The 13,239-nt window shown below is 52.4% G+C and overlaps 1 protein-coding gene across 1 annotated transcript; it reads left to right on the top strand.

Annotated features, from left to right (window-relative positions):
* Positions 1-7,757: 7,757 nt before the first annotated feature.
* Positions 7,758-9,476, top strand: LOC114828198 (uncharacterized). Its single transcript, XM_029111310.1, has 4 exons — positions 7,758-7,913; positions 8,023-8,807; positions 8,900-9,072; positions 9,181-9,476. Exons 1-4 carry the CDS (start codon positions 7,758-7,760, stop codon positions 9,474-9,476), a joined length of 1,410 nt encoding a protein of 469 aa, XP_028967143.1.
* Positions 9,477-13,239: the final 3,763 nt, after the last annotated feature.

The raw sequence follows: 13,239 nt of genomic DNA, 5'->3' as shown, positions 1-13,239 counted from the left end.
CCACACCCTGCCTCGGATGGCGAGCTATCTTTTCTCTTCGTGCCCCGCAAAAGTGTCAATTTGACTCTCGTTCGAGACATCAGACGGCGATCCCAAGAGACATGCTTTTTGGAGAAAAAGTAAGAAACTTCGCATTTCGACCCTCACTGAGACCGGTCTGCGCGAAACGTTCGGAGTCTGGCGCGAATGGCTCGAGAGAAGAAGAGGACCCCTCTGAAAGAAAATTTCACCTCATTGAGGGAATCCGCGCTACGGACGATGATCCTTATCTTTGTTTTTCTCTCCGGGAGCAGGACCGAGAACTTCTGCAATGACCCATTATTCACCCGTCTTCGGATATATAATTTCAAGACGAACTCATTCAAATCATCCGCGCGATTAGCGCTGAACTCTAAGCGCAGTGTAGTGTGTAGTAGCTGCTTGCCCGAGAGGACAGCGGCTGGCTGGAAATGAGCGAATCGAAGCAGGAACTCAGCGTAACGGGTACGGAGAAGAAACGGACGGCGGACGGAGAATCCGGACAGAGCGTTCGATTGAGGAATCGCAGAACCCGATGTCCTGCTCGCCCCTCTCGTTCTGCTCCCAGCAATGCCCTCTCTCCATCTTCTCCCTTGACTTCTCGTGATCCTCAATCAGATGCGTTGAAGTGGAAGAAGACGCGCCGCATCCAATCGGTGAGTCTGTCTGGGCGTCGTTGTCGCTTCGTTCGGCAGTCCGTCCATCTGTCCGCCTGCCCGTCCATCTGGTTGCGGGTCGTGCGTTCCATATGCAAGCGCATGCGCATCTCGTTACACCTTGCCAAACCTCAGCGAACGTACCACGATCGCTGGAGCCTGTTTTCTCCCGACGGAGGTAGCGCGCAGAAGGGAATACGAAGAACAAAGCGAGAGTTTGCCTCAAACCATCGATTCCGCGAACACCTCTATCTTCATTCGCTGACTGATGAACAGATGGACGGAGCGAACGAGAATCTGACTTCGACTGACTGGGTCTCCGTCTCGGGGAGCGGCACGGGAAATTGCGACGGCGAAAACGTTGCTCAAGTAGTCCTGTCTCGCGTCATCGCCCGCTCTCTCGCGTTTCGCCCTGGATACGCAACGGTGACACGGAGGAGAACGTCACGCGGATTCCAGAGACTGATTGGAATTTGGATCTCATTTTGTTCCGTGTGATCCGCCGCCGACCGACGCGGCTCGTGCCGCACGACGAGCAGACAAATTCATGCTCTTCTAATTGAGTGTTGCGCGATAATCGACGTGTCTGTTGGCATTCGACCTCGTGGTTGGCGCGAGGTCACCGCAGAAGAACCGTCACGCGCGAGCTGACGGTTCGAATGGGAGGCGGCCATACGGGGGAATTATAGCAGGCAGCCAAAAGCGAGAACGACAGAGGAAAGTGTGATGATACGATGGAGCAGCCGCCGTAGAAACCGTTAGCGGGAGCATGGGAAGAAATAACGAAAACTCTTCTTTTCTTCGCTTCATCCAAACGACACGCTGTTCCGTAGATTCGCTCAGTCGGATTTAAAATACGGGACATTCCGAGTCCGTCGTTGCTCCTCACATCCACGAGGCCATACGTCGTGTGTTCTATGGAGCATACGCTCACTCGCTCAGAGCTCTAATCCATACGAGATTGAGACTGAAGCTTCCAGGACTGCCGTTGGCTGGAATGGCCTTGTGAATATGTATCTGGCGCATTATAGTCTTGAGAGAGTCAGCTTCAGGTAGGGCTTTGAGCAGACGACGCTACCGGGCGGGTCATGAGGGTCAAACGGAAAAAACCTTTCCGAGATTCGCACGAGCTCCAGGGGATGCCATACATCCTCAGTACGAGCACCAACGCAATATCTTCTCATGTACGCTCGCTTTACACCAAAGGACCAGATTTCTTTATCGATGCGAGCCTCGCCGAGGCGCATAAAGTCGAAGAGGGATTTCCTCTCAGTATTTTGGAAAATCGATCCGACCAGAGAGCATCCAAGTCGAACTTGCTATCCGAACTCTCGAATGGGTTGACGCCGGCGGAAATTCATCTCGGTCCCGTCTGAGGACGCAATCGTGACTGCAGATAAACTTCGTCGGCATGAATTCTCAAGAAGAGGGCCTTGCGAGACATGTCTACGATAAAGAGCCCACCGTACCCATGGTCACGTCTCAGGGGTCTCCGAGACGGGCAGACCCTCTCCTCCGATCGCTCGCATGCTTCTCGAGAGGAATAATTTGCAATTATGTAGTCCTGGACGGGGCTGAGGGGAAAGTCTCATCAGCCTCCGGCCGGTCCCTCATAAGGATAAATGCGATCCACGAGACGTCTCCAGCAGTGTTCGGTAGGGGGTCTTCGAATCAGGTTTCTGCCAGAAAATGAAGGGAACCCGTATTGAGAATTAATTCCAGGAGTTCTCGCTTGCTGATCATCCGACATTCTCCGAAGTCTCGGAATATCGTCAACCGACTTAGAGAGCGAGCGATAATGGACTGGGAGCGAGGACGGACGTGGGAGTCCGTCCTCGATTTCCCGGCATCGCTAATTCTCGTGAACAACTCATCTTCGGGTGCTTAGAGTAGAGTCCACATATCGAGCGAGGTTCCCGGTGGATTCGCGGGATCGGCCCGAGTATCCTATTAGTTTCCGGTGGAACATGCTCTCTAATCCGAGCAATCCGTCGTGCCCTTGCGGATAGGTTACACTTTCAAATCAAATCATTCCCGATCGGAAGAGCGACTTCAGAGTAGACACCCTCATGAGGCAGCGGGCATAGATTGAGAGATACAATACTAGGAAGATGATTTGGGATCCGAGACTTCCGCACATCGACCTCAGAGCGTCGCGTCGAACGAATGCGGCGCAGACGCTCGGTATGCTATCATATTCGATTAGAACGGAAGCTTTCCGTCTCGAGGGTCCGGGACATGATCGATATTCGATATCGCGAAGAATCCCCAAGGTGTCGTCCCGTGTTGCGTCAGGAAAAAATTAATTTTATCACTCTTACCGCAGCTCAAGCAAGACGGGCACCGGAACCTCACTGTCACCGATGCCGGCCTTGGGTCGAGTCGTCGAGAGGGGTCGCGGCCGAAAGAGCGTAACGGAAAGAAGACCTGTGAAATGCTTAGTCCGAGAACATAATGCTCATCCCCGATGTACCCATCACTCTCTCATGAAACACTCTGAAGAAGAGGTCGGCGAATGTCATCCGACGTGCCGAGCTGAGAACGCCGGCCGGCGCCCTCTCTCCCCACATGCGCTGGAAGGCAGGTGACGGAGATCGACAAAGGGACAACTCATCCAGCCAAATTGTTTCCCGATAATGGAACACTTCTCTCGAAGAGACGGCTGTCGATCTACGACACGCTACGTTCTTTCTCCTTGTGGAAAGTACGCACTTCCGACCTTAGAGTTTTCCAGAGAGCTCTTTCAATCGCCCGATCCGTGTGAATGTCCCCAAGTGTGAATTTGGAGACGATGACGTGAGCCTTCGCACCTTAGGAAGTTTTCTGTATGAATAAATCTCATGTTTCGAGAATGTGCACGACCTCCCAGAAGATTCCGCAAAATCTACTTCTCTTTCGCGGGGCGTTCGTCTTGTCGAAGGCGCGGCTCGGACCTGCGTGAACGAATTTCAGGGGCGTTTCGTGATGTTTCCACTGTCGGAGGACATTCCTCGCCCCTTCTCGTCCTCATCCATTGCTCGATCATTCCTTACGCGCTCTCTGATGAGGGAGCAGGATACGCAGCCGTATTCGGAAGACCGGTGTATGCGCCGATACAGAATCGGCTTGTCAAGGAGTGATTTGAATAGTTTGAGAAATAAAAATGGTCTTCGAAGTCCAACTGGAGACAGAAAACTGCAGACTACTGGACGGAGGCGAGAGATCAGTCGAGAAGCTCGGCGAGAGCGTCGAGCGAGCGAAGCAACGAACGAATAAGTGAGTGAGCAGAGCGCCGAGTTCCCTCGAGACCCTTTGAACGGAGAAGAGGAGCCGAAACGTTCGCAGAGGAGGAACGTGCGAAACGGTGATGGCTTCCAGTAAGAGACTTTTGCTTCGGCCTGCTTTCTTCTTTCTCGCCGCCCACCGCTATTCCAACAAGCAACGCCTTCGAAGCAGCCGTCGCCGACCGTCCGAGCGACCGACGGCGAAGGGTTGCGGAAATTTTGAGGAGACAACTGAATATTCCAGTTCGTGCGGTGTCTAGTTATCATCAGTGAAATAACGGCCTCCAAGTAACAATACACACTTAGGCCGGGGTCAGCTCGACAGAGAAAGAGGCACCGCCGCTCTTCCCGGAGAACTGACAGAGCCCTGTCGGGTCGGGGGCCACCTTGTATCCGATGTTTCGTTGCGAAGACAAGCTCGCGTGCGATAGATCTCGAGTTGCATTGGAGAAAAAACTTCTGGCGAAGTAATAATGATGAGCAAGGGCTTTGGTAGCGAGAAAGTTGCAAGGCGACTGTGGGAAGAAGTATTTCGTGAGTAGGCGCGTGGACGGGCGAAAGGGCACGCTCGGCATAATCGAGGCACGAGGAAAAGAGAATACCGTGACCGAAAAAATGCTGAAGCTCATCGATGCCAAACCAATGCATTGTCGCATCTTCCGAGGCTTGCCGGCAACGTTCGGCTCGGGTTGGACAGAGGGCGCTGTGGATCCGCTCCCTCAGGAAGTACAGCGAGAACACGGGGGCATCCAGACGTGAGAGCGCCTTGTTCAAGAGCGGTCCCCACTTGGTGAACGTGGCGAGCCGGCGAGCGCGCCCTCTTCTCGTTCCGAACCAAACACGTGCGTATTCCTCCGACGCTGAGATCGTCAACTCGACCATATCGAGTTAAGCAATTTCAGGCGGCGGTTCTCGTGCGACTCATCGCTCAAGACGAACACTCTTGAAGTAGATTGACGCTCAAAATTATTGAGGTTTTTTCCGACGTGTTCTCCCATCCGTATCGTGTCGGGAAGAGAAACGACAGTGAAGTGACAACTCGTGTGGAGTGAATATGCAAAGTGTATCGTGACAGCCAGGGCCGATTCCGCACCGTCCTTCTCGGCCAGAACAGGATACGTACAACGATGTTCACGAGGACGCTAATCCTCCTCTTCTCGATGGCCATCGCCATCGATGCCGCCGTACACGCAAAAGGTTCGAATAATTCGGCATTAGGTTCCTAAATCCTCTGTATGGAGCAAGGTCAAGAGGGAAACGAACGTCACGACGTTCATGAATCAGGTCATGATCTCACGGAGCTCCGCCTCTGGACAAGCGGATCGGACGATGGAGACGTGTTCTCCTTTCACAACCCGATCCGCTCTGTCCGTGCGTATTCCTGCTCGCCCGCCTCTTCACTTGAAGGTCGGCGCGTTCGCGTATCCCCCCGAATCGTCGGGGAGGAAGTGAAATTGAAGGGAAGGGCCTCATTCCCGAAAGTGTGAGAGGGAGGCACACAGTATAACACTCGTTGTAATAAAATCCTGACCGTAGAGTTACAAAACGGAAACATCGCGATTGCACAAGCGTGCCGCAGCGGACAAGAGTTTGCTTGGAGTCAACTCCAATGACGAGAGATCCACCCGATCCGGCCAGGTGTTGGCTGGCGGGAGAACTCGGGGAATGTCGGCGCGGTTCAGAACGACGTAAACCGCTCCTGGACATGCACCGAGCGGTGCCGGGAAACGCTGCTTGACAAATCGTCTGGAGACGTTTGCGAATTTCCATCGAATTTCGACAATTTTTCTCTTAAACAAAATCTTATGAGGAAAGACGTATGCTCCTTTTCTCCGTGGAACCGCAAGGCCTCCATTTCGCTCGGTTTTTTTTCCTCTCTCGTGCCGCGTAGCACCGCCAGCAACCGATGTCCCGGAAATGATCGATTCTTCTTGCTTCACCTATGTTATCGAAGTGTGCCAGGGACCTGAACCGAAAGCTGAATGTTCCCGTCCGCGTTGACTCTTGTGCTCGGAACAGAAATCCGTCCGATGATGAAACACATACAAGGATTTTCTTGTCCAGAATCACATCTGGAGATTCGACTACGCGCAGTAGGCGACATGGAGCGGTGCCATCATCACTGTAACGATCTAACGCGTGCAGACGGTGCCTACCGTCCGCCGACCTTGGAGGAAGGAGCGCTCTCCCTTTTTAATTCGTACGGAGTCGATGAGACCCTCGGGAATTTCCGTCCCAGAGGTGGCTTTATATCAAATTGGCTCAATGATGAACTCTTGCAGCTGACGGGCGAGCTCGCAGTAGATTCTACATTGTTGGTTAAGCGAATTCATGAGCTGCCTGACTAATGCTGACTCGCGTTGTGCAGTCATTTCGCCACAGAGCTTACGCAAGTTGTCAGAGGCTTTCTCTTAACGAACGTACAGCCAGCCAGGCAGCGAGTAAGCAACCGAGGCAGGGACCGAATGAACTAGGAGAGAATCGGTTGCCTTCTCCTCTACTACTGTCTAAGCTGCACGTCGACGGTGCCGCCGCCGCAACCGTGGTTGTCGTCTAAGAAGGGACCTGTTTGCACAAAACACGTCTCACGCCTGCGGTTGCATCCGCACCTATAAGTAACCTCTTCGCTTCATTGTCGAGCCTGTCCGACCCAAGCGAGCGCTCCGAGCTCCCTGATCGTCCGCTGGAACGAGCTGTACGCTCGAGGGCCCGGAACATTCGACCAATTGAGCGAATGAGTAAATTCTGGACGAGTCGGCAGATCATCGAGGCTCTCACGAGAATTTCCGTCGAAATCTTGATCGGGTCCCTCCGCCGCAAATCGGTCCATTGAAGTCCGCCCAGGACGATCCTCTGCTTCTTATGGATGCTTTCGATCCGATGGTGGGATGTTCCGCAATTAGCGAAAGCTTCTGAACTCTCCATAGACTTTCTTTCAGCGGCGACGTAGCTCATTACACTGCGCATGTATATCAGTGGGGCGACTAGGATATATTTTTAAATTCGACTCTTTTGTCAGTGCGAAACTTCTTGTCCGCCTTGTTGTCCCTGTCAGTGTAACTTTCTCGACTCGCATTGAGAGCAGACGTTTGGCACGGGAGGGCGTCGACTCGCCTAAATTAGATCCGCTCATGCCTTTCTTCCCTACTATTCTCCGAGCTCCGCATCTTCTTGCCTTCGAGCGCCCTCTTGAATCCTCTGTTCTTGTGGGATTGAGCTGCTTTGGCCCGGGAGAGGAGTGTCTCTCCCGAAAGGGTCCTCTCTGTCACCGATCGGCAAGGGCATGCTTTCTGTGAATTACCGGCGATGAGATGATATCCTCCAATTCCCGATCAATCCTCGGAGCTCGTTGACAGACCGGAGCTTCGAGAGATTCGACTTCAGGAACGGGGATTGGGGACTGCGGGCAGAATCGACGAAGATTACTCCTCTGAACGAGCACCCCCTCTCCTATGTAGGTACACCTAGTCTCCCTTTCGAAAAAAAAATTGCCGGTTTCCGGGAGGAATAACATTGCCAGTTTTCCGGCGGGTGTGCACCCACTGGCCCGAAAAGTCAATGGCCCGAAATCTCAATGGCCCGAAAACCCAGTGTCCCGAACGGGATCTGTCCCGAAAGCGCATTGCCCCGAAAAATTTAGAGCTTAGCGAAGCTTCTATGCGGAGATGTGGCGAGTGAGCCGCAGTGGAGACTTCTACGCCTCTCTATCTCTATCCTTAATCCTCTCTGCGCGGGCTTCAGCAGCTGACTGAATGTGACATGTGGATGTTCCGCAAGTCACTCTTGCGCGATCGTTTGTGTCTCTCGCGTCGACGGGAAGATGATCCCGGAAGAAATCGAGTCCGCTTGGGCGAATAGTCTCTACCGTGTCAACGATTTCCTCTTCGAAGTCGACAAAAAGAAGGAACAGAAACATTATTGTCGGTGCATTCGAAAAAAGTCGGACGGTTGTTCTGCTCGAATCATAGTCGTCAAGGTATAGATTCTCACTTATCCCTGATAGATAATCTAACAGATCATCGATCGTGATATTCCGGGTATACGAAGTTGAAAACGCGCCTGAGTCTCCGTTTCGCTATTCCAAGGGAGCCGATGCCGAAATTATCAGGACGTCCGGGACTCATAATCACGAAGAGGAACGTCGTGATCGCATCAGACGCGCTGCAAAGACAGAGATGAAACGAACGCTTCTGCTTCGACCGGACGAATCATGTAAACAAGTGTATCAGGAAGTCCTCGTTCGGAGTATTGCAAATCTTCGACAAGATCACGCCGCCGAAGAGATCGGCGCTGCTTTGCCGAATTTTGAAGAGGTTCGAAGCTCCTTGCATCGACAGCGAGCTAAGGTTCGACCGGTGCTGCCGTTAAGTCGGTCTGATATCGTGCTTCGCGATACGTGGACAAGAACCTTGGACGGGGAGGATTTCTTAGTCTTTGACGATGGAACCACGGACAGAATCCTCGGTTTCTCGACCGAAGAAGCTATGACGATCCTCTGTCGTGCTGACGCGATTTACATGGACGGGACCTTCAAGGTCGTGCCTCATCTGTTCGCTCAGCTTTATACGCTCCACGCTCAATATCGGGGGCAAATGATGCCGCTCGTGTATTTTCTCCTCCCTGATAAACAGAAGGAAACTTACATCCGAATGTTTACGCTCCTGAAGACCTTCGCTGTGACACGGCATATGGTTTTTCAACCTCCAAAGATGCAACTAGACTTTGAAGTTTCAAGTCTGAAGGCAATCGAAGAGTCGCTCCCAGGAACGGAAGTAAAGGGATGCAATTTCCATTTTTCTCAAGCGATATGGAGGAAAACCCAGCAGGTCGGTCTCCGAACCTTCTACGATAACGATCCGAGCATCAGGAGGTAGATCAATTATCCAGTGATGGAAACAATCCAACCATGCATATATATAAGTTTGAGCTCGGCAGCATTACTCAATCGACTCTGATCCGCAGTTTCGTCAAAGGCGTGATGGCTCTAAGTTTAGTACCGGAGCATCTCATCGATGATGCGTGGTTGGAGCTTCAGAGTGAATCTCCCACTATTGATCACGCTGCGTATGCCAAATTGGACGAGCTCAAAGAGTATGTCATACACACATGGCTGGAGAATGAGACGGTTTTTCCCCGTCGGTTGTGGAACCATTATGGGTGAGAGCTCTCAAATGATTTGTCGTGGTCCGGATGGTACTGTACGAATGATTGAGTTGCCTTATCCTTCAATTTCCTCCCCTTAGAAACTTTTGGACCGCGCACGACAAATAATATCGAAGCATGGCATAGTGCCTTGAATCGAATGGTCAAGGAAAGCCACGTGAACATCTTTGTCTTGATAGGCCATCTCAAACAGGACCAGAGCAAGCACAAGTCGGACAGACTTCTATTGGACGTCGGGCACCCTCCGAAGCCGCTGCGGAAAAAATACATACTCCTAAATCAAAGACTGGAGCGCATCGTACGACAATATGAAAACCATGAAATCACTCTCATAGAATACCTCAGACGTTGTTCGCACACGTTGTACTCCCAATGACACTCAAGTGGGCTGTAACCACTCAACTGTATCAATTCCATCGATTCAAGACGTTGGTTGTCTTGAGCCGTGGCTCTTTGTGATCCCCCTGTGATTGTACGTAATAATATGACATAATATAAGAGCGAAAAGAATGTGCTAGATGCACATCTCTGCATAGAAGCAACGCTGAGCTTTCATTTTTTCGGGCCAATGAGTTTTCGGGACAGATACCGTTCGGGACAATGGTTTTTCGGGCCATTGAGATTTCGGGCCAATGAGTTTTCGGGACAGTGGGCTGTAACCTTCCGGCGACGCGTCTGAAACTTCCGCTCCTCTGACAAAAAAGGGGAGATCGATTTTTTACCGAGCTTCCCAGAGGCCTCCCATATTAATTCGAATTTTCGTTTTTGTATCTTCCACCGTTCCTCTCCGCTTCGGCCGGAGGAAGCCTCATCTGGCTTCACTTCCTTTGCCTTGTGACGTCCTCTATACATACAATGAGCGAGATTTCCTTTACTGCAAAAGGTCTCCAAACTGACAGATGCGCATCCCTTGTTCAGGGGCCTTGCCTCGAGAGAGCTCGAAGTTATACGGTATTCTGTTGCTTGGTCCTCCATGTTACAGAATGATGTTTTTTGGAAAACATTTCCACTCCATGTATTCGAGGTAGGCTCATGTCTGCGACTAGGACAACACATGGAAATATGCCGCTAGCCTCTCGGAGCAGGAGGCCTCTTCCGCTGCTCCATGGATCTTCACAGGGAGCGACAAAGCAAATTGCCGTACGGAAACGGGAGAACCTGTTACAGTGTTCTCTATTAACGATCATTAGAATTACACGACAGGCCCGACAAGCGGACGCTGCGTTTCGTCACCAACGGTTTTTCAGACACCTGTGCTCGAGTCGGTCCTCGCTAAAGCGCGAGCCACAACTCGGACCCCGTTCGGAGGGATAGAACTTTCAAGGTCGAGTCCGCTTCCGGACATGCTGATAACGTCATGATGTCCGAGGGGAGCCAGAACTTTCAGACAGACCAGGGCAGGACGAATTCTGATCGAGACGATGGAGGGAGGGATCGCCGGGAGAATTTGCCTAGAAGTGAAAGACGAGAATTTCATCCCGGAAAGCACGCGTGGCCGAGCCGAGTCATGAGCGCTATTGGAATATACATTGAACATGGGTCACCCGATGCCCCAGGCAGCGGCTGGGCTTGACAGCGTTGAGTTACGCGGCTCCATGCCGCCCGTTCACCCACTCAACCCACCGACTCGGCAGCATCGCGGGGCAGGCCGCGCCAGTCCTCGAACTATCAAGCTTGAATTTCCGCCATTATTGCGTAGGACCAGCTCTGATACATTGACGGATCGCGCGAGAAGCGCACACTAGCCCCAGGTCGGTAGCGGGCGTGAGACAAAAGTCGGCGAGAAGGAGCCTGGAGAGATCGGCTTTTGAGCGCTGTTTTCATTCATTCGATGATGAAACGCTGCCCCGGAAGTTCAAGTGTTCTGTGGCTTTTCGAGGGGTCCCTGAGCGTATAATGTGCCTATAGGAAGAGGAATAATAGATCAGGCCCGTGCCGCTGATCCCATCGCCGATGCTGAAACAAATGCGGGTTTGGCAGAAAGAGCCTCTCGGCAGGGGGAAAGGGCGCCAGAGAGATTTATCAAAGCGACTACTGCATTGATAAATGCGGCGCTCGTCCTCGCGGTGTTCCAACGATCGTGCTTCCACCACGAAGGGTCTCTGGAACCTTCTCTCTCTTGGCTCAGGAGGTTCGTATGAGCTTGACATCCCTTCCGAGACGCCTCGGCGCCTGACCGTATATTGAAAGGCTCGGTGCAACCCGCAGACTGGGCGGATCGGGAGCCGCGCGCCCGTCCGCGCGTTCCATCGTGTTCTCGCCTCTCGGGGAGCAACCGACGAAGCCGAACTCCGGTTCACCTCCGAACAGCCTGAGGATAAAGCAAACAACAATTAGAGCCAAGTAGGCGGACTGCTCGAACGAAATCACTTCGCCGTGTGCACGCACAGCTGTTCCTCCCGTATGAGGAACAGCGGTAGCGGCGCGGCAGCGCTGGTGGTTGCGGCGGCGGCGGCGGCGGCGATAGTGGCCTAGTCAGTCAGTGCCGAGGGCTGATGAGTGCCTTACGGCAGACGAGTTCGGGACAAACACGATGTTCATAACAACGGTGCACTTGCTTGATCCTTGTTACCTTTGCATCCGTATCATTTCTCTTCGTCATTCGGGGGTCCCGGATCCGATAAAAGCTTCATAATGACGGTGATGAATGAACACGGGGGAGCAAGAACTTCCGAAGAGTTCGCCCTTGACATATGTATGTATGTTAGCTATAATTCGATTACCGCAGGCCAGACCTTGAGGGTTCATTTGCGTTTTCCTGCCGTTCTTCGTCGCGGTTCGTCAGACTCCTCAAAGTTATTCCTAGCTATCTGGTGCCGTGCATTCCCCATGCTCCCCCCCTCGTCCAAACGATAGAAACCATAAAAACCGACGAACACGCTCCGACGGATCGAGTGAGCCTACGACAGCTTATACGCGACTAGATCGCGAGCGAGAATCGTTATCGTACTACTAGTCAAATAAAAAACTGCATCGTGTAGCACACACATTCGGGAGCGCAGCTAATTTACTTTGAACACGATCCGGAGCCTCGCCAGCGCGGAATGATAGCGATGTTTTTCTGTTGTGAGTGAATAAGTTATTCCGCATCCGGAACGCTTACTTGTCTCGGAAAGACATCGTTGACAAGTGCTGGAATGGCGGTCGGATTCGACTTGATCGGGGATTGTCTGGCTCTTAAAATCCCGTGCTCTTCACTCCCCGAGAACTATCCGCTCGAGTCACGCGATGATGGGTCCACTGTTCGCCGGACCGTAATTTAGAGCATCCGACCGCGTATTGGGCTCACCATTCTCGTCGTGGTCAGCTCTATATGGTCCCTGGGAAGCAGAACGAGGGCGTTCGACAGTTTTATGTCTCCATTGACGCGCTTTTACGAGGAACAGACCGAGCGCGCGGGAAAGTTCTGCAGAAACCATAATACGTCCGACTCCATGAATTGCTCAGCTCGCATTTGAGCGATAGCTCCGAACTCGCCTGAGCTCAGTCTCCGCCGCAATCCCAATCATTGAACGAGTGTGGACCACCCTTGGGCTGAGGCCGCATTTTCTCCGACCAGTATGGGTTTCTCGCTGATTTATACGCTCATCCCCCGCGAGATGTGCGGTAAGGATCTTCTCCTGATGACAGCTTTGTTTAACAGCGGGTTTTCTGTAACAAACTGCTCGCTTGCGGAGGGAGCAGTAAAACTCCTCAATGAGCACAGACAACATTCGGAACGATCCTCCTATCGTTACGATTGCAAGTTTGCTGTGACCGACGCTGATGAGGGAGGGTTCCGCACGGCGAGCTCAAGGGAGCGTATCGAGGGAAAACCTCGGAAATCGTTGAATCAGACTCTTAATCCCGATGTTCGACAGGAATTCCGATCCGGTGAGGATCGCGGAACCATACTCGTGGAATTGCTTTTGTTTTCTGTGGGGAGAGCTCCCTTTCGGGGGAAACGAACGTCCAGGACTAAGTGTCGAACATACACTGATTCTAACAGTTCGATAGCTCTGGGCGCGAGCAGGATGTGCGATACAGCCGCAGCTGCAGAGGAGCCCTCGGACACTCGAGAGTTCGAGAGCCATTCCGAATGCTACACAATCGAGTGGCTCCGAGGAGTTCTCAGAACTTTCCGCGCTAAGTCCAAGGGT

The sequence above is a fragment of the Galendromus occidentalis genome, unplaced genomic scaffold (genome assembly GCF_000255335.2).
Source record: "Galendromus occidentalis unplaced genomic scaffold, Mocc_1.1 scf7180000077431, whole genome shotgun sequence".
Taxonomy (NCBI): Eukaryota; Metazoa; Arthropoda; class Arachnida; order Mesostigmata; family Phytoseiidae; genus Galendromus; species Galendromus occidentalis.
The sequence above is the reverse complement of the archived record's forward strand: the minus strand, read 5'-3'. Positions and strand labels throughout refer to the sequence as shown.